Source organism: Molossus molossus, unplaced genomic scaffold (genome assembly GCF_014108415.1).
Source record: "Molossus molossus isolate mMolMol1 unplaced genomic scaffold, mMolMol1.p scaffold_m16_p_19, whole genome shotgun sequence".
NCBI lineage: Eukaryota > Metazoa > Chordata > Mammalia > Chiroptera > Molossidae > Molossus > Molossus molossus.
The window spans coordinates 4,064,931-4,084,422 of record NW_023425354.1 but is presented as its reverse complement, the minus strand read 5'-3'; the positions used below and the strand labels follow the sequence as shown (position 1 = coordinate 4,084,422).

At 53.1% G+C, this 19,492-nt stretch overlaps 1 protein-coding gene, 1 long non-coding RNA gene and 2 other non-coding genes across 5 annotated transcripts; all 4 read left to right on the top strand.

Annotated features, from left to right (window-relative positions):
• The first annotated feature begins 237 nt into the window (after window positions 1–237).
• PRCD (photoreceptor disc component) lies at window positions 238–8,872 on the top strand. The gene is made up of 4 exons (XM_036269759.1): window positions 238–404; window positions 674–742; window positions 3,993–4,070; window positions 8,822–8,872. The coding sequence occupies exons 1-3, from the start codon at window positions 331–333 to the stop codon at window positions 4,012–4,014; spliced, it is 165 nt and encodes a 54-aa protein (XP_036125652.1). The 5' UTR covers window positions 238–330; the 3' UTR covers window positions 4,015–4,070; window positions 8,822–8,872.
• A 4,392-nt stretch (window positions 8,873–13,264) lies between these two features.
• LOC118634374 lies at window positions 13,265–18,596 on the top strand. 2 transcript variants are annotated; one of them, XR_004960352.1, is made up of 6 exons: window positions 13,265–13,511; window positions 14,044–14,122; window positions 14,595–14,693; window positions 16,701–16,764; window positions 16,930–17,001; window positions 18,277–18,596. It is a non-coding gene; the product is annotated as an uncharacterized LOC118634374 (long non-coding RNA). The 2 variants fall into 2 exon arrangements; XR_004960351.1 differs by having other exon boundaries at window positions 16,672–16,764.
• Window positions 14,433–14,509, top strand: LOC118635132. Its single transcript, XR_004960470.1, has one exon. It is a non-coding gene; the product is annotated as a small nucleolar RNA R38 (small nucleolar RNA).
• On the top strand, window positions 16,504–16,587 carry LOC118635133. The gene has a single exon (XR_004960471.1). It is a non-coding gene; the product is annotated as a small nucleolar RNA R38 (small nucleolar RNA).
• Window positions 18,597–19,492: the final 896 nt, after the last annotated feature.

Sequence of the window (19,492 nt, the reverse complement as noted above, 5' to 3'; positions counted from 1 at the left end):
TGCACTTTCACCGCCTTAAGTTACTCCACTGTGGTCACTGTGCACACCCTGGTGTGGACTCTACGCACCCTGAGGGCCAGGCCCACGTCCTAGTCTGTCCACATCCGGAATAGGCTGAAGCCGTTTACCCTGCCCTGGGGGACAACCTGGGCCCAGGGAAGTTAATCGGTCTTCACAAGGTCGGGTCTGCTGACCCCAGTAATCAGCTTGAGCCTCCTAATCCGTGGCCAGCAGGAGCCTTGGGAGGCACAGCAGCGCCTGGGAGCGCAGGCAGGGCCATCCTGGCCTTCTTCTGCAGCCTCCCTCCGGGAGGGATGGGGCAGCCGAGCCATGTGCACCACCCTCTTCCTGCTCAGCACCTTGGCTGTGCTCTGGCGCCGACGATTCGCCAACCGGGTCCAACCGTGAGAAACGGACCGGGCCGCGGGCTGGGTGGTGGGAGGAAGGTGTGGCTGAGCTGAAGGTGGGCAGGGGCTGCCTGGGCCTCCAGGGAGGCTAGAGAGATTTGCCAGGACTCCTGAGAGGCTCCCCATCAGAGCAGGGGCTTGGAGCTCTTCAAGACGCTGGCTGCCACCTCCAGCGCCCCGCCCCATGTGGCTAGGCCGTGCAGAGAGTAGGGGAGGGGGTCCCGGTCTGGTCCACAGCTCTTCCTGCCTGTTCTTGCCTCCCACAGGGAGCCCACTGACATCGATGGGGCAGCTGTGGGCAGCAGCTTGGAAACAGACTCCCAGTCCTCTGGCAGGTAAGGCTGAGGAGAGTCTGGGTGGGGTGGGTGTTGCCAAGGAGGCTGCCATGTCCTGTCCCTGTGCACGCCTGGGGATGTACATGGGTGTGTGTGCGCTGGCCCTGCAGGCTGGCCCCTCGCCCCCTGTGTGCCCGGGGGCAGGCTCAGTGTCTGTGTTCTCCAGTTGGGAATGGGAGCTCCCAGCCTTTCCTCTGGACCAAAGTTGCTCTGCTCTGCTTGTCCGAGAGTGTCGGGTGGCCCCTGGTCCCTCCTGCAGGAGGCTCAGGGGCACTGGGGAGAGGGATGAGGCCACTGTGCTGGCTTTGCTTGCTTCCCTTCCCCTCTCTCTCCTGCTGCCCCCGCCCAGCTCCTCCTCTCCACTGCCCACACCTCCAGCACGATTCGCTGTCCAGTCCCCAATAGAAGGCGCAGGAGGAGCATGACATCATCAGCACTGAGTGTCATTGGCTGGGCAGCCTCTGCGGGCAGGCCACTGTCTCCAGTGGCCAGAAAGTTAACTCTTCCCTAGGCGGAGGTCCTGTGGCCTTTACAAGGGGTGAAGTTTGGGGAACTTCCGGACTTTTCCTCCCCTGAGTGACCGCTGTCCTTTGATGATAGGGGCTCCCATGCCCAACAAAACACAGAGAAATCAACAAATGGTTATTAAGGATGCGCTATGCCTATGGGGCCTCTCTGCAGAGTGACAGAAGCATGTCCTGGCCCCTGACACTGCCCCCTAGTGAAAGGAGAAGCAAGCTGCCCATGGCCCCTGGGCCCTGGAGGAAGGGCATCCCCACAGGCTCAGATGGCTGAGACAGTCAGCACACATGCATGTCCGTGCGCTCCCATGTCTCTTCCTGGCTGTGGAACCTGCCTGCGAGGTGCCCCTTAGACGTAGTGGAGACTGGCAAGCGAGAGGACTTGGGTCTTTATGTCTCGGCCCGATCCCCCAGGTTCCAAATGTCAGAAGACCCACTGCAAAGTCCCAGGCATGTGTGGGAAAGAGGCGTTTGTGTGACAGCCTTCCTGGACCCCTCGGCTCACCGGGATGGTCACAGCAGGGCCTGATCACCACTATGGTGACAGGGCCGCCATGTAGAATGTAAAATGCCACCGCTGGCCTCACACACAGGAGGTCCTCGCTGTTGAGTGTGGTCAGGAGCTGGCTCCTCTCTCACTAAATGAGAGGCGTTGGGCAAATCATGTGACCTTTTATTTTCATGTGAACGGGGTTAGTGACTGGCTGCGAGGAGGGAACTGTTGGCAAGTGCTTGGCACAGTCACTGCTCTGTGAGTGCAGAGAATTCTCGCCCTCTCGCACTCATTGGTGCTTCCCCTCCCCCAGCCCACCCTCCTTCGCTCAGGAGGTCTCAGCCCTGCCGGGGGTTGGCAGGACTAGGGTTTCCATCTTGCGCATGGTGGAGGAAACTGAGAGACAGGACGCCCAAGTTACTTGCTCAAGGTCATCCATCCAATTTGTGGTTGAGGTTGGACTGACAGGTCCCTGACTTTAGGCAGTCCATCTCCTCTCCATGAGGAGGGCCTGGACCTCCCGCCAGGAGAGAAAAGGCCGAAGCTGGGACCATCTGGCCAGCCTGGCTTCACGTGGCCTAGCCAGAAGGCAGCAGTGGCCTATGACTCTTTAGGACCCAGTTGACCGGAAGAATCGGCCTAACATTTGACACCTCCTGCTGATGGTGGCTGCCATGGAAGGCTGGCCCGGGGTGGCAGAAGGGGTGACATTTCTGCTCTTCAATTCCACAGTCATAAACTCCACCTGGTTTCCTGAGTGCTCCTGCCCCTCGGTAGTGGGGTGAGACAAACCCCAGGCTCTCCTCACGTGACCCTAGACCAGCCGCCCTCCCTCCGCTGGAGCCCAGGGTGAGACCATGGGCATCACCTCTTCGGAGTGTGCTGATGACCCCTGCTCATCGGTGAAGTGTCGCACCATGGTGCTGCGGCAAGGGCTCCTCCCTCGGCTGTGACAAACACACTCATCCTGGTGGACAGGGCGGATGACTTGAGACTTTTATCTCATCTGAAAATTATGCCTGAGGAGCAGAGAGACACATAGCAGGACTTGCTTGGGAGTTTTTCTCAGAATTTTCTCTGAGAATAGTCCCTTGAGAGCCAGGGAGGGGTCTTGCAGATAGGATGAAATGAGCAGTATGAGGAGGGGGCTTGCCTATTTCAGAGGATATCGAGAGAAAGTAAAACATGATTAACCATTGGGCCACTGGAGTAAGACTACCTAGGTTTCATCACATAACCTCCTAACATCTCAGACACTTCCTCTGTTAATATGACCCAACGACAGTACAGCCCGCAGAGTTGTGGAAGGTTCAAACGGGGCATTCCTGTGAAACAGCATCGCGGAGCCCAGCACAGAGTGAGCTGGGTAAAGGGCGGCTACGCTAGGAGACTCCCGAGAACCCGCTGCAGACCGCGGCTCTCCTCCAGCCGCACCCGTGTTCGGGGCATGGGTCAGGCACAAGTAGCTTTGTTCTCAGTGTGCTGGAGAAAAAGTCTTGTCTTTCCCTTGCAGCCTACTTAGTCTTCAAAGGCCACGTTTTAAGAACGATCTTTCACCCTGGCCAGTTTGGCTCAGCGGTTAGAGCGTCAGCCTGCGGTCCGGAGAGACCCGGGTTCGGTTCCCGCTAAGGGCACGTACTTTGGTTGCAGTTTGTCCCCGGCCTTGGTTGGTCGTGCGGGTGGCAGCCACTCGATGTGTCCCTTCACGTCGATGTTTCTCTCTCTCTCTCCCTTCCTCTCCCTCCCTCCCACTCTATCTGTACAAAAAAAATGGAAAAAGTATCCTCGGGTGAGGATTAAAAAAAAAACAAAAAAAAAAAAAAAAAAGAAAGATCTTTCTCCAGATGGACACTCTCCCTTTACCAGGGAGACAGCAGGGCTGAGCCTATAGAAATTAGCTTGACGTCCTGGTATCATTGTGCGGCCATTCTCGGGGAGTGAGGACAGGCTGAACATCCTCCCTGGCTGCCTGCCCCTCGTGGGAGCGGGGCCTGCGCAGCGATGCCAGGCGCCAGCGGCTGCCTGCAGCCCGCCTTCCCCAGTTCTGACCAGCGCTGCCGCGGACGATGCCACTGTAGCCTGTCATCATGTGGAGTCAACTGTATTCTCTTCCCAACACAGCAGAGCAGAGAAATCATGGGGTGAATCGCTAGACATGGGGTGTGAGGAAGAGGAAGGCCAGGGACGCGGAAGGTCATCCTCTCGACCCCTGGCTCTCGTGCTCTTCCCTGTCTAGGAAGAAAGAGCCTGTGACGTGAGCCCTTCCCTCTTCAGGTGGAGCTCAGCCCGGCACTGGGGGCACTGGCCAAGGCAGGTAGGCCAGGGCCACAGGCCCGGAGGGCAGAGGGCAGGGCTGGGGGCGGAGGAGGAGGACTATGCGCCCGAGGCGGCCACGTGGAGCAGAGCAGGCGTCTTTAGCTCTGGTCGGTTGAAAGGGGTTAGAGTAGGAGGCGGGCCCCTCCCATCAGGCCCTCCCGCCAGCCTGCGTGTTCACTGCCAGGTGGCAAGGGTTTGTTTTAAGAGCGCCATGGGTGATCTGGACAGCGCTTTGTCGGCCTGGGGACGAGGCAGGGGTCCGGCTGCCGGAGCACCGCCGAGGCAGAGGGCTGCTCTGGAGCGTCCACTCGGCAGTACAAGCCCCGCCTGGCACGGGAGACAGTGCCGATCTGGTTTGTGTTCTGTGCCAGCTCAGGTCCTGGTCTGCCCCTCCCCCAGGAGGGTGCTGTGGTGGCAGCAGGAGCAGCAGGGAGAATGAACAAGGAGCAATTGGGAAGGCAGACTCCTCCCTCTCAGCCCGGACCAGCCCTCACTTCTCCCCAGGCGCTGGCTGTGCAGCTCCTGAGGCCAGGCCTGGCCGGGCAGGCAGGGGGCACCTGTGACGCAGGGCCAGGGAGAGGGACAGCCCCAGCAGCCCAGGCTCGGGCAGGAACAAGTGGGGAGTGGGAGACTCACATTTACTGAGGAAGGGCTTCCCACTCATTCTCTGATGTAATCCTCACGCTCACCCACAGACACCGGCCATATTATCACCCACATTTTAGAAATGAGGACACAGAGAGAGGCTAATTTGACCTGCATCACCTGGCTAGTAAGAGGGGGACCCCAGGCTCCCACAGAGGCTGCACCTGCCTCCCTGCAAGCACCTGGAAGTTTGCAGCTGCTGGCGAGGGGGTGCCCGCCCGGCTCCTGTCTGGGAGCTCAGGAGCTACACTGTAACCCTCAGCGGTGGTCCAGGCTGCCGTGGCAGCGGCTGGGATGGCGTTTGCCTCTGCCCGGTCCCCAGAGCTCACCCTGTCACTGGCTGCGCTGCTGACATGATCAGTAAGACATTCCGGTCGGATCTGTGAACGGGCGCCTGCAGCGCGACGGAAGCGACCCCGGCTTGTCCTCTGAGTGTTTTGTTTTTGGAGTGTGTGTGTACATGCCTGCGTGTGTTCCAAATGGGCAGTAGCATGTGGGAAGGGAAAAAGCGTGACACTTGTTTTTGTCAGTCGCTGACTGCTCAGTAACTGCGGAGGCCTCCCTAGCCCCCAGCTGTCTGCCATTTCTTCCTTTACAACCCTGCCTGATCCTGAGCAGAGATTAAGGCAGATTTCCGCTCTGCTCCCCGAGATCCAGGCGCAGACCCTGCAGGCAGCTGCTCCCGACTGTCTCGCAGTCATTCATCTTCCAAGGCCCCACCCCAGGACGCGCATCTCCTCCCCACCCAGCCCCAACTGTCCACCCAGAAGCAGGAGATGGAGGAGCTCTCCGGACAGCAGCACCTCACATCAGAAGGGGAGGAAGGAGAGGGGCAGAGCCTTAGGGGACCACTCTGCAGCCACGGGGGAGGGGCTGCCTGTCCTGTAGGGAGCCTGGCAGTTCTGTGGGAGCCTCCAAAGTAGGGCAGGTGGAGGCAGGGGAGGAGTCACACCAGGGGAAGGAGCTCTGAGCTGGGACCACGTCAGAGCCCCATTGCCCACTTGACAGGGGCCGTGAGTTCAAGCCACCTGTCTCGGCTCCTGTCGGTTGTCTTTCTCCCGGGCATCGCCTTCCCGGTGACAGGACTGTCAGGCTGAGCCAGAGGGCACTGTTCCCAGACGTCTGTGCTCCCTGATCCTATCTCTGCATGCGTTCCCTGATCTGTTTGCCACGCTCCTGTCACTTCATCCTTGCCTGCTCGCCTTCCAGCTTCCCTGCCTCCTTCCACTGGGCTGAGGGACTGTCAGGCCAAGGTCAGCTAGCTGCACCCGGCTGGCTCCCAGCCCAACCTCCAGACACCCCTCTGCAGCACTGCTCGGAGAACCTGCTCAGGCGCTGGCTCCTCCAGGGGTCCATCTGGATGGAGGGAGGGAGGCAGGGAAGGGGCTGGGGGCAGCGGGCTGTGTCTGCCGGCTGGGAGGCTGTGCGTCCTGGCAGCAGGGAGGGGCTCTCTCCCCCAGGGCGCAGGCTGCTGTAGTGGGAGCAGACTGTTTACGCCTTTCCCCCACACCGGCCCACGCTCGCCTCTGATTGCTGGGCCCCCAGCCCCGGGTGTCTGCACAATCCGCACAGCAACTGGCTGCAGCCTCGGGCTCCTCTGCAGGAGGCTGCCTGGGACCACTGTCTCCCACACAGGGGCTGATGTGAAGCCTGTGGCGGGGGTGGACCCAATGTCCTCAAGAGTCCGAGTCCTCTTCCCTTCCCATTTCCTTGGACAAAGCACGGCTGGGAATGAAAGCAGGAAGGTCCAGGAGCTTGGTGGACTGGCCGCAGGAGAGGGGGGCAGGTGGAGAGACAGCTGAGAAGAGGCAGGGTCACTGCTGGTCCCTCGCGGAGTGGCTGTGCAGGTTAGATCCGATAATGCGTGTAAAGTGTTTAGCATGCTAAGTGTTCGACATGTGTGACCTAGTGTGGTTGTGCACTGTCAATTGCTGAACAATTAATTTCAGAACAAAATCCGCAGGCCCCTAACAGCTCGAGTTGCTCAGCCCCGTGCCCCGTGCCCCTCCTGCCCTGTCTGTCCTTACCCACAATGGCCAGGCGGAGGGGAATTCTGAAGCAAAATAGAGGACAGTGGAGGGCAACTGCTGGGGGGCACCCAGGAAGACCCAGCACCCAGAGACAGTATGAGAGCACCAGGGTGGCCTCTGTCGGCCCAGAACCCTGTGCCGACCTCCAGCGGGGGTCTTGGCCTGGGCGCCTCCCGGAGTGAACGTCAGCTCCCAGAGAAGACAGGAGGAGGCTGCCCCCCGCGGCCTCCCATGCCCCGTGTGAGTGCTAAGCTCTGCTGGGGGAGCCCGAGTGGCAGGGCGAGGCTGCTCCGAGTGCCGGCTGGCCGAGGGCGGCAGCCCGGACCAGGCAGGTGCTGCCGTCTGCTACTGCTGTGGCCGAGACTCAGGGTTGCCGCCAGTCTCTCCGGGAGACTGGAACATGCCCAGAGAGCTGATGCGGGGGGTGGGGGGTGTGGGGGGGAAAGCAGCTGTAGCAGCTCTTGCTGTCCTGTCGCCCCAGGGTGCAGATGCCAGGGGAGTGCCTGCCTATCCCAAACGTGTGCTTATGTGAGAGTGGGCAGGATGGTCCTGGAGGAGGGTCTGGTCCAAGATGAGGTGGGCACGCGCCTGCTCTGAGGCAGGTACAGTGGCACGAGAGCCCCACGGGTCCCAGAGGCTCCCCAGCCTCTCTGCAAGGGCCTCACCGTGGGGAGGAAGCCCGAGACCTTGAGCTGGAGGAGACCGATGCTGCCTTGGGAGCCTCAAAGGGGAATGGCCAAGGGGCTTACACTGTGGTTGATGTGAATATGATGATCATGATGCTACTATATTAGTAATTATTTATTAATTAACATGTCTCAAACACGTGCTAGGCACTGTGCCAAGGGCTTTAGGAGGCAGGGACCGTTGTCTTCCTCATTTATCCAGTAAGGAAAGTGAAGTTCACAGAATTTGAACAGGTCACGCACAGCTAGTGGTGAAGCCAGGACCTGCACTGGGCAACCTGACGCCGAAACTAGTGAAGCTGTTGAGACACAAAGAACCTGAGTCTAGAGTCGGGTGTGACCTGTCTACCAGGGCACAGGAGTGAGCGGGCAGGGTTTGCCAGGGTTATTCCCATGGCTCGCTCTTCAGGAACTTTTCGTTCAAGGGCAGAGTGCAGGAAGGACCAGTCCTCACCGGCCTCCAGGATTGCCATGCCCTCAGGGAGGAAGAGATGGCCAGGGCATAACAGACCCAGGTCATCACTCAGCCACTGCCGCTCTGTTGCCTCCTTGGCCCTGGGAGCTTGAGGAGAGAGGTTTTGTTGTGAGTTTGCAGGGGGAGGGCACAGAGCACGGGGATCAAGGAGGCAGCTTCAGAGGGACCCACAGACTGAGGCTGCAGACAAGTCCTTGCCCTTGACTGCAGCCCCTCTCTGTGGGACACACACGCCCCCTAGTGGGGAGTAAGACTAGAGGACGGCTGAGAAAATTTTAAAGATTTACTGAGGGACTATGACCCACGAGCCTGCATAGGAACGGTCAGTCTCTATGTGAAAACACACACACACACACACACACACACACACACAATACCACATGTAGGAGCCACTTGATCTAAGCATTAAAAACAATGATTTAAAGCTGATGAACAAAACAGATACAGAGACATGGAAGTAGGGATCAGACTGACAAACCTCAGAGGAGGGTTTGGGGTGGGAAGGGATAAACCAAAGAACATATATGCATATATGCACAACCAGAGGACACAGACAACAATACTATGAAGGGGGTGGGAGACAGGAGCAGGGAGGAGGGTATCAATGGGGGAAAAAGGAGAAACATCTGTAACTAAAATAAATTAATTAAAAAAGAACAAACCAATAACAATGATTTAATTTACTCCACTGGTCATTTGTTGAACAAGTATGTATTAGGAGCCTACGGTGCACATTGTGGGGTGCTGGGAGTGACCCAATGATGAAGGAGGCAGGGCCTGCCTTCCAGTGTGTCCAGGAGACAGATCCCTACATAAGAAGCCCAATTGTACCCACTCAGCAGCTGCCTGGTCACATGACCTTTCCTTCCCTGGACCTCAATTTCCCCATTTAACAAGCATGTGTTGAACCCAGGTGGGCTCGTGCTGAGGACATAAAGGACTAATGACCATCTTCAGGACAAGTACTGTTTAGTAAAATGAAGGGGATGGACCTCTGGGGACCCCTAGATCCTCCCAATCAAAAGAGACTACACTGGATCCTGTCTGGAGGTGCTCACAGACTCGCCTGCTCAGCAAACAGTTTGGACTGCCTGTGTGCCAGCTACTGTGGATACATGATGAGTGAAGACTTCCCTCCACAAACAAGCAAAATACTGGGCAAAACATAAGAAACAGACACTTGACAGCAGGCAGCACGCAGGAAGGTGACCCCCTGGCTGCCTCGTGTCTGCCTGAGGCTGGAGGCGGGGAGCCAAGCAGACCACAGGTCTCCCCAGTGAGAGGAGACAAGATCAGAGCTCAGACAGGGTGGTGTTCCTAAGGATATACACACAGATCAATGGGATCCAAAGTCAGATGCAACGAAGGTGATTCAATGGAGAAAGGAAAGTCCTCTCAGCATGCTACAAAAACACTAACCATAACAGAAAAACGGATTAATTGGAGTTTATCAAAATTCTTGGAAAGACTGGGAGAAAATTTTTGCCGAGCAAACATCTGAGAAATATACCTGTGTCCAAAATATACAAAGAACTTTTACAACTTAATATCAAAAAGGCCATGAAAAGGGGAAGGGTTTTAATAGACCATTCACAAAAAAAGTATACATATGGCCAATAAACAGAAAGATGCTTGACGTGGTAAGTCATCAGAGAAATGCAAATCAAAATCTCAAGATACTGCTACACACCCATCGGAATGCTAAAAATGAAAGACGGACCGTAACAGGTGCTGGTGAGGGTGGGGCAACTGTAACCCTGTAATATGTTGCTGGGGGAACGTACATCTGCTTGAGAAACAAACCAGTTTAGTGGTTTCCTGTGAATTTATCTGTGAGAAATGAAAATTCATGTTCACAAAAGGATTTGTACAAAAATGTTCACAGTAGCTTTATTAATAGTACCTCCAAATGGGAAATAACCCAAATATGCACCAACACTTGAGTAGATAAAAAACTGTGGTACGTTCATATAATGGAATAATAGTCAGCAATGCAAAGAAAATGAACTACTGATGTAAGCCATAACGTGGATAATTGAGAGAAGCCAGACATAAAAGTACACCCACTGTATGAATCGTTTATATAAAATTCTAGAGCAGGCCAAATTAATCTATAGTGACGGAAAGCAGATCAGTGGTTGCCTAGATACGGAGACTGGCTGCAAAATGATACGAAGGTGCTCTCTGGACTGATGATGTCCTAAATCGTGATTGGGGTTGTGGTTACATGGCTGTATACATTTATTGGACTATTAAACTGTACATTTTAAATAGACGCACTATACTATATAAATGATACCTTGCCCTGGCCAGTTTGGCTTAGAGGTTAGAGTGTCAGCCTGTGGACCAGAGAGTCCTGGGTTCGGTTCCCGCTAAGGGCACGTACCTCGGTTGGTTTGTCCCTGGCGCTGGTTCGGGTTGTGTGGGTGGCGGCCACTTGATGTGTCTCTTTCATGTTGATGTTTCCCTCTCTTTCTCTCTTCCTCCCTCTCTCCCTCCCGCTCTATCTGAAAATAAATGCAAAAATGTCCTCAGATGAGGATAAAAAAATAAATGATACCTCAATAAAGATGACGTAAAGGGTTAAAGAGAAACAACACAAGCCTGGCCGGTGTGGCTCAGTGGACTGAGCATCATCTCATGAACTGAGAGGTCCTAGTTCGATTCCCAGCCAGGGTACATACTCAGGTTGCGGGCTCGATCCCCAGTGGGGTGTGCAAGAGGCAGCTGATCAATGTTTCTCACATGGATGTTTCTATCTCTCTCCTTTTCTCTCTCTCTAAAAAATAAATAGATAAAAACATTTTTTAAAAAAGAAAGAAACAGCACAAGAATGAAGACCTGATCTTTGTCATGCTCACAGTGTAGAGGAAAAGTCAGACATGAAAACAAATAATCGTAAAAGAGTGAATATTAAAAGAAGTATGTTCAGCTAACAGGAGTTCTATTTATTGCGTGCTTCCCTTGTGCCCGGCCCATGCTAGGTGCTTCACATGTACAATCCTAAAAGAGTGTGTTCAGTTGTGAGATGGAGAGAGAACAGCTACGGGGCTGTCAACTAACCATAACTGCCACACAGATGTCACTGATGTGACTGTCCCCGATGGAAGCAGTCAACCACTTAGGATATACCTACCCTCCTTCATGTTCTTATTTAAAAAATTAAAGATTCCTTTCCAGGTTAAGACATTAACCTCAACATGCCAAAGACTCTGCTATTTCTGTAAGTTTCAGATACCATATCTTAAATCCTGTCAGTGAAGGTGAACTCAATGAGTTGACCACCTGAACACAGCAGGCCAGCTACCTAGACTTTTCCTTTGCATTCGGAGCTGGGTCCCTGCACAGTACTGAGGACTCCTGCCCTGTGTTCTACTTCTGTCACCAAACTGTGTGGCTCTTTCCATGTCCATAAATATAGACCTGCACTAAGCTGAATAACAGCCAGGTAATAATCCCACCAGGTGTAAACTGCAGTGTCCCAGACCTCACCAGCAGCTGAGTGCAAATGAGATCGCAGCAACAGTGACGTTGGTCTCAGCCCTGAGCCCTCGCTTGCTCATTCAGGAACCCTGATGCATTCTTTGAAGCCTCCCCCAGTCACTTCTGGCTTGTCTGTCATGTACCCAACAGGGGCTCAGGCACAAGGCCTCTCATTGCACTTTGCTCCGGCCTCTTGGCCACTGCCCAGCAGCCTGCGACACCTCCACTGGCCGTGAGCCTGCTGCTGTCCCACCAAGTGGCCTGTCAGGCGTGAAAGCTACACAGTGGCCCTTCTTGAGCTGTGAATAATGGCCCTCACTGCACACTGGCAACTAATCTGGGACCCACGACAGCCCTGGCAGAGCCCAGAGCTTTACGGGTGTTCATGGAGCAGCTCCAGCGGCCGCTCATCCTCACTATTCCCACCATAAAGTGGCTCAAAACACGAAGACAGGTACCCATCCTCCCCCCTTTCAATCTCATCTCTAATGTCATCCCTGACCACGGTTGCAAACACACGAAAATCTCCTTCCTTCCCCTTTCCACGTTCCCCAAACCCAAACCCCTTACATAGAAGATCAGTTTATATGTATTGATGGTGCAGTACAACTTCGTGGTAAAAACACAGACTTTGCAGGCTGAGATCTAACCCCGACTCCATCCCCTTGTCTGTGAAGTGGGGCTGGTGCCAGCGCGTCACAGTGCCGTGGCGAGGATTCAGCACTCGGTAGTGGATGGCGCCTGGCAAACGCTGCGAACACCAGCTATCATCATCGTTTTGCCTGCAGCCGGTTACATGCCTACCACTGTAGTTTCACAAGGGCATTGGGCACATCCCACACTTAAAAGGGCTTAATTTGCAGGGAAAGAACCCATTCTTCCTCTCTGTGTGATACAAAATAATGTCTTAAAGGGAAAGACAGAGAAACTTAACGACCAAGTTCACAAGTTAGAAGTTATCGCTGAGTTAATGATTATTTGTTGAGTACTTACTGGGAGCAGAGGCAGTGGAATATCAAGTAGGCACTGGGAGGAAACTAAAAAGAAAAAAATAATTAAAAGAGACGTCTCCTGCCTCGAAGGGCTCCCAGTCAAATTAAGGGAGTCAAATATAGACCAATATGGTAACTTGAAAAGAAGCACCTGCAACGCATTACCGTCTACAGAACAATCCAGACAAAATACCACCCAGAGCATTGCTAACGCCTTGCGGAGAAGGGGGAGAGAGCGATGCAGGAAAGGCTTCCTGGCCCTGCAAACTGAGCCTGATTTCCAGTGGGGTGGACCTCCTGGCCCCGGCTCTAGTTGTTTCGCCCTATTGTTTCCAAAATGAAGCCAGAGTGGTCGCCTGAAAAATAACATTCAGGAGGGCCAGTGGGCGTTACATTATGCTCTGCTCTTCTTCCAAAATGTGATTCTTTTTCCTTCTCGGCATTCAAGTCCGCACACTGGCAGCGGGACCCGGGTTCAGGGGGGGTTGGCGCAGCCCCGGCCCCTCGCTCTCGGGCGCCCTCTGCCGCCCGGGCCTCACTGCTCTCGCCCCAACTTGAAAAGCAGCAGCGCGGGACGTCCAACATTTCTCCGGGAATCTCCCGCGCCTTCACTAAAGCAACCGACCCCCCAGATGACCCCTCCCCGCCCCAAATGCAATCCACAGAGCAATCGGGAAGAGATCCAGCCGTGCCTCAGTTTCCTCCCGGGTCCCGTGAGGCCCCTCCAACTTTCTGAGCCCCCCACCTCCCCAGGCCCTCCCGGCCTCGGCCAGGGACAAGCTGTGCACTCGGTAGCTACAGCGACCGTCCATCTTCGTTTTCTAACGGCCTTGGCTCTTCACAGGTCAGGCCTCCCGCCCCGGGCCCTCCACTGCCCCTGCTGGTGGCCACCGTCTTACCCCGGCTCCACAGTCGCGCCGAAAATGCGATTTACCCGCAGCGGCTGTCGTTTAGACTACGTTTCCCATCAGCCTCTTCTCAACATCGCGAGAGTTGCAGCGAGACTGCCGCGAAGACTTGCGCGCAGGCGCAACCCCACCTTCTCTGCGAGACCGGCCGCATGGCTGGAAGTCATGGCTCCTGCAGTCTGGGGGTCGCTCGGCGAGCAGTCTCAGGCCTTTGGCAATGGTAAGGCTGCGGGGGTGGGAAAACGGCATCTCCCTTGGGCGCTGGCACACTTGACCTCCCCGTTTTCAGAGAAATGGTGACGATAAGCCGCTCATCCTCTTTATAGGGTGGATGGGAGGAGTAGCTAAGATAGGAGACGAGAAAACGCTTTCCAAGTGGCGCGCATTTTTTTATGATTGAAGGGCGAGAACTCAAATGCGTCCTTGGCGTCGAAGGGCCCCTCCTGGGGTAGAGAGGTCCTCCCGACCTGTACACCCCTGGGCGCCGCGCAGCCACCTGTGGGCGTGAGCTTGCAGCCTCAGCGGCCCTGAGGGTCCCCCGGGTCCACCTCCCAGGCGGCCTGACGGTGGCAGTTCCTAATTCACATCGGGGGTGTTAACGTCTGAATACTTGACTTCCCCTTGAAGTGCCTTGAGAACGGCCTCAAGCCGTTTGTATGTAATTCTACAGATAGTAATCAGTGGGACTAGAGGTTTTGGAAGGCTGCATTTTTACGACGAACCTTACATTATCATTTTTTCCTTCCCCACAGGCCCGCCTTTAGCATCTGCAGAGATAGAAGCAAACCTGCAGGTTGAAGCTTAAAAGTAATGAATGGAGCCCCGAAATGAGTAAGAATGGGTGGGTGCAGGCAGGATCTGGGTGGGTACCAAAAGTGAGAAAACCAAGGTGGTGTGAAGGCCTGTCACATACAGTGGGCTTAATATTGTATTAAGTTAAGTTCAGAATAAGTTCAGTTCTGTGAACAAATGTTGGAATGAATCTAGAATCCGGGAATGAGGAGGTTCTGTGCCAGTGTAATTTGGGGGCCACTAGATGTCACTGCTAGAAATCAAAATGGAAACCATTGCATTCAGGGGTGAAAGGAAGCCTTGGAAAGTAAGTTTTGGTTGGCTGGGATTTAGAAATGTGTGTTACAGGTTGAGCTGAGGATGATTTAAAGTTATCCCTGTCGGAAGGGACATCTTCGTGAAGAGTTCTCACTTGCTGAAGCTCAGCTTTGTAAATACCAGTCTTGAGAATAAAAACCTTAAGGTTGTTTCTATCAGAATGAAAAGTATGTTATCCGTATTTCTCTTTTAGAGTAAAGGTGCTGGTTGTGGACTTGGAAAAAAGTCACATGAAAACCATCACCTTAAGCTTTTGAGTGGAAGGGTCATCGTAATGAAATTCCTATAAACGGTAAGATTTTTAGTTTTCTCAGACTTGCGTAGGTCCTGGTCTCTTTAAGTATTGGTCTGCTTGCTAGATTTCAGAGATGTGTGGGTCTTTCAGGATTGTTATTGCCCAGATAGTAAAGAACTCTTTGCTAGGCTCTTTGCCAAGCAGTCTCACAAACAGTATTTGTTGTAATTGTTTCAAGAATTAGAGTAGACCAATGGTGTTTGTCTGGGGACAGAGGGTTTTATTGGGATCCAGTGGGGGCTGCTAAGTATCCTACAGTGTACAAGACACCTCCCATGACGAACTGTTCACCTCAAATGTCAGTAGAGCTGAGATTGAAACCCTATTAGATTAACTTGAGTGATCTGGGCTCTAGTCTCGGCCAGTTACCAGAAAACTGCACCAGAGCCTTATTTATTCATTTGTAAAACAGGGTTAGTGCTTTTCAGACCTAGCTATATGTCAAAACCACCTACAAAGTGTTAAAATATGCACATTCTCGCCCTGGCCGGTTTAGCTCAGTGGTTAGAGCCAGGCAGGCCAATGAGTTGAGGGTTTGAATCCAGTCAAGGGCATGTATCTTGGTTGCTGTTCGGCCCTGGCCGGGGATTATTTGGGAGGCAACCAGGTGATTGATGTTTCTCTCACTCTCCACCTCCCTTCTCTCCCACTCTATCTGATGATAAATAGAAAGAAAAAAAATCTTCAGGTGAGGATTTTTTTTATCCTCACCTGAGGACATTTTTTCATTTTTTGTTCAGATAGAGTGGGAGAGAGAAACATCGACATGAAAGGAACACATCAAGTGGTTGCCACCTGCATGACCCAACCAGGGCCAGGACAAACTGCAACCAAGGTACGTGCCTTTAGTGGGAACCGAACCCGGGTCTCTCTGGACCACAGGCCGATGCTCTAACTGCTGAGAAAACCGGCCAGGGCCAGGTGAGGATTTTTTTTTTTTTTTTTAATTTTTTTTTTTAATCCTCACCCGAGGATATTTTTCCATTTTTTGTACAGATAGAGTGGGAGGGAGAGAGAGGAAGGGAGAGAGAGAGAGAAACATCGACGTGAAGGGACACATCGAGTGGCTGCCACCCGCACGACCAACCAGGGCCGGGGACAAACTGCAACCGAAGTACGCGCCCTTAGCGGGAACCGAACCCGGGTCTCTCCGGACCGCAGGCTGACGCTCTAACCGCTGAGCCAAACCGGCCAGGGCGAGGATTTTTTTTTTTTAATGCACATTCTCGGACCCCACCTCCAACCATGGATGAGTGGGGCCCAAGCATCACGTGTGACAGTTTGGGAGCAGGCATGTAGGAACAATCAGATGATCGGATCTACTTCTAGCTCGGAGTTTTATTACGGCAAGATTATAGTACTGGCTATTTTTAAATCGTTCTTAGGGCAGGTCCATAATCCTCTCTCTTAAAAACCTGAGAGCCACATGTTTGCTCTGCGGGGTGGTTTTATATGCAGTGGTGAGTGAAAGAGAAGGGACCTTGTGTGATGTCATTGCCTCTTTGTACTAGGTACCCTCTGTGTGGCTGGCCTGCAACAGGCTGCCGAAGGGAGTGATCTGCGCTTTGCCGACACTAGAAAGACACTAGAATATAGACCCTGCTCAGCTGTAGAGCACATGGTGCTGAGGGCAGGAACTCTCAGTGTGTCAGGTCTGGGGCACTGGGCCATCGAGCACTAGATATGGTCAGTTTTTGCCCTTGAGGGAAAGTACATGCTGGTAAAGTAGACACGACTGAGTGAGTGTTCTCACAAGGGAAGCAAAGCAGAATTTGGTAAGAAAGAAATAGTTGCATGTGCTGTGGGGCTGAGTCCATGATGATGTGAAGTTATCCCTGTCTGAAGGCAAACAAAGGCCTTTCAGTGTGGAGTATGGATGTCTGAGACTCGGCTTCCCACGTTTCTTACAGAACATTTAGGCCTGATTGGAGAGGGAGATAGTTGAAAGATAACCTGTGTTTATCTTCTTGAATAGGCTTTTCTTCTGCAATTTCTCCTTGCCAGGGACAGTCACGGCCTTGGTTTCTGAGGCTGAAAAGGACCGTCCAGAAGAAGACACCAGGCAGCAGTAAGTAGCACCGTGTCAGCTGCCCTGGATCTGAAGTGGGATTTTTGTCACATATATAACAAGACTTTCTGAACAGGCTTGTGCGGAGTGTTTGTTTTGTTTCCCTGCCCTGGACTTAGGATTGTACTAAGTGGCAGGGAGACTAACACAGGTTTTCTTTGTTAGATGTTGCAGTGTGAGGCACAGAACTGAACAGCTTTGCCTGAGGCAAGTGAAATGATTCCTCTCCTGTCGTTTGTAAGTGTTCTGTTTCCATTTTTTATGTCCCTAAGAAGCCCCACAAGCCTGTGATGGTTCGTTATCCCTGTCTGAAAATCTCGACTGAGGGAAAACAATCTGTTCTGAGGCTTAAGGGTGGTTTGGCCCTGTGCTCTTAAAGAAATTCAGGCTTTATAAGGGATCAAGTTGAATGAACTCCAAAGGGCGCCCTGGGTACCCCGCGAGACCCCAGGCGGGTGCATCATCCCTCTGCAACTTGAAACCAGTGTGTGGCTGCCCTGTCACACTTCAGTCCCCTTGATTAATGTCTCTGAGGGTACAGGCTATAAGAAGTGGCAGAAATGGCAAGTGGCCCGGATTTGGTTTGGGCTGTTACTGTGGAATGAGAGTGCTTGTCACATACTTCAAGGAGGTGAATGTGCTCTCGGAAGCAGACAGAATGTAAGGTGTCTGCCGCTGTGGCGGTGGGAACACTTCGGGGCTGCCTGGCCTTCGGGAAAGGGCGTCCTGAGGGACTAGCAGCCTTTTGGTTTCCGGGTGCTTTGTTAACACTGGAGGGGTTTTCCTGAGGTTGGCTCAGATCTTGTCCAAATGGCATGGCTGGCGTGGGGCCGCTCCTTGGGCAGCAGAGGGCTGAGTTGCCTGGCATGTGGGCAAGAAGGTAGCAGAGTGGTTCTGGACAGGGTGGGTATCTGGCTTTCTTCCCATTTAAATGCCAGGCTTGAAGTGGGCAGAGATTGCAATTAGGAGTGTGTATGGGCTCTTTATATTCGAGGTCACGCGTTTGTTCCATCGCCAAGGAAGCTATATTTGGGCGAGATTCAGTGAGCTTAAAACTGGCCCCAGCCGGTTACAGCCCAACAAAGTGAAAGGGCGTGTTAGCAAGTGGGGAAATCCATCAAAGTTTCAGAGTGGTGGGAATACAGATGTCCTCAGTGCTTGCTTTATTGTTGGTCTCACTGGCCCCTGCCTAAACACTGCGCCACCGCCCCCTGCCCTCAACACTCTCTCCTGAAAACAAGCTACCCAGTCATCTAGGAGCCTTACCAGCCTCCTGGAACTGATAGCACCTGTCATAGCCTCGACATGCGCATAGGGCCCTGGCCAGTTTGGCTCAGCGGTTGGAGGTCGGCCTGGCCTGCGGTACAGAGACATGCGCATAGGGGTGCTGCGTTCGAATGCATGCCTCTAGGGTTGCCCTTTCTCTAAATTAGCTAATTCTTTATATTTAACCTTCGGTTTGAGTCACTTTGTTGGCTGTTAAAGTCAAATGATTCTTCTTTGGTTTTACAGGTGATCTCCCATTGGTGCCGATGGGATCAGCACAGCCTCTGTTGCTAATTGCTAATGCCTATAAAGTATTCCCCCCAGGGGAGAATCATTTCAGAGTTCATTGGACTTCATCGTCATAAGTGGCCAAATAATTCAAGTGACAATGAGTTTATCCCAGAAAAACTTGGGCAGTTAGAGAAATCAGGGTAACTAAGAACCACAGCTGAGGTGATCTGGGTACAGTCCTCCCTCGCCACTTGTGCTTCGACTTTCGTGGCTTCACTCTATCATGGTTTTTTCGAATATATTAATTAAAAAGTTGATTGAGACAGTGAAAATGATACAGTGTGCACTCGGTTGTCTGAGTTGATTATACATCCTTGTATTAAAATTAAAATTACTGTACGAATGGACTGTAGGTCTGTGTATTCGAGCACCCCTGCAAATCCTTCAACGCCAGGTGCAACCGTTTGACCACTCCTTGTGTGTGGGCAATAACTTTTTCCCAAGAAAGCAGGTGTGGTGAAACCAAGCCAATCAGAGCGTGCTGTTCACTGATTGGCTATCCTACCCTCTTCCTATCCTGGCCACTGATTGGCTCAGCCTCATGCAAGTTCCTTTCTCTCATACACGCTTCTACATCGCTACATGTCAGAAGCATCTTTGCTCTTATAAATGCGATTTCTGAGAACTTTGATCTAAGCCCCATGATGGCTCCTAAACGTGCTGCTTCTGCTAAGCCTTCTGACAACGAAACTAAGCGCCGAAGGAAGATGCTTACCATCCGGGAGAAGGTGAAACTCTTGGATATGATCAAAGATGGCAAGAGAATCGTGGAAGTTGCCCGCCATTACAACTTGAATGAGTCTACTGTTCGCTCCATCCGTAAGGATGAAAAGAACATCCGTGCAACAGCCACTGTCTCTTTCAACAAGGAAGCAAAGCGCGTAGTGACAAATCGTAATAAGTTCATAGTGAAAACGGAGTCTGCCCTAGCCGTTTGGATCAGTGACAGCCGCAAGAGAAACATTCCGTTGGATTCGCTGGTCATCCGGGAGAAGGCGAGGCAGCTCTATCAGCGCTTTAAGGCAGACGAACCTCAACCAGGACCCTCTTCTGCAACGTTCATGGATTTCACGGCGAGCAAGGGTTGGTACGAGAAGTTCCAGAAGAGGTATCTGAAGAGTGTCGTTCTCCGTGGAGAAGCTGCCTCTGCTGACCAGCCTGCAGCAGGGGC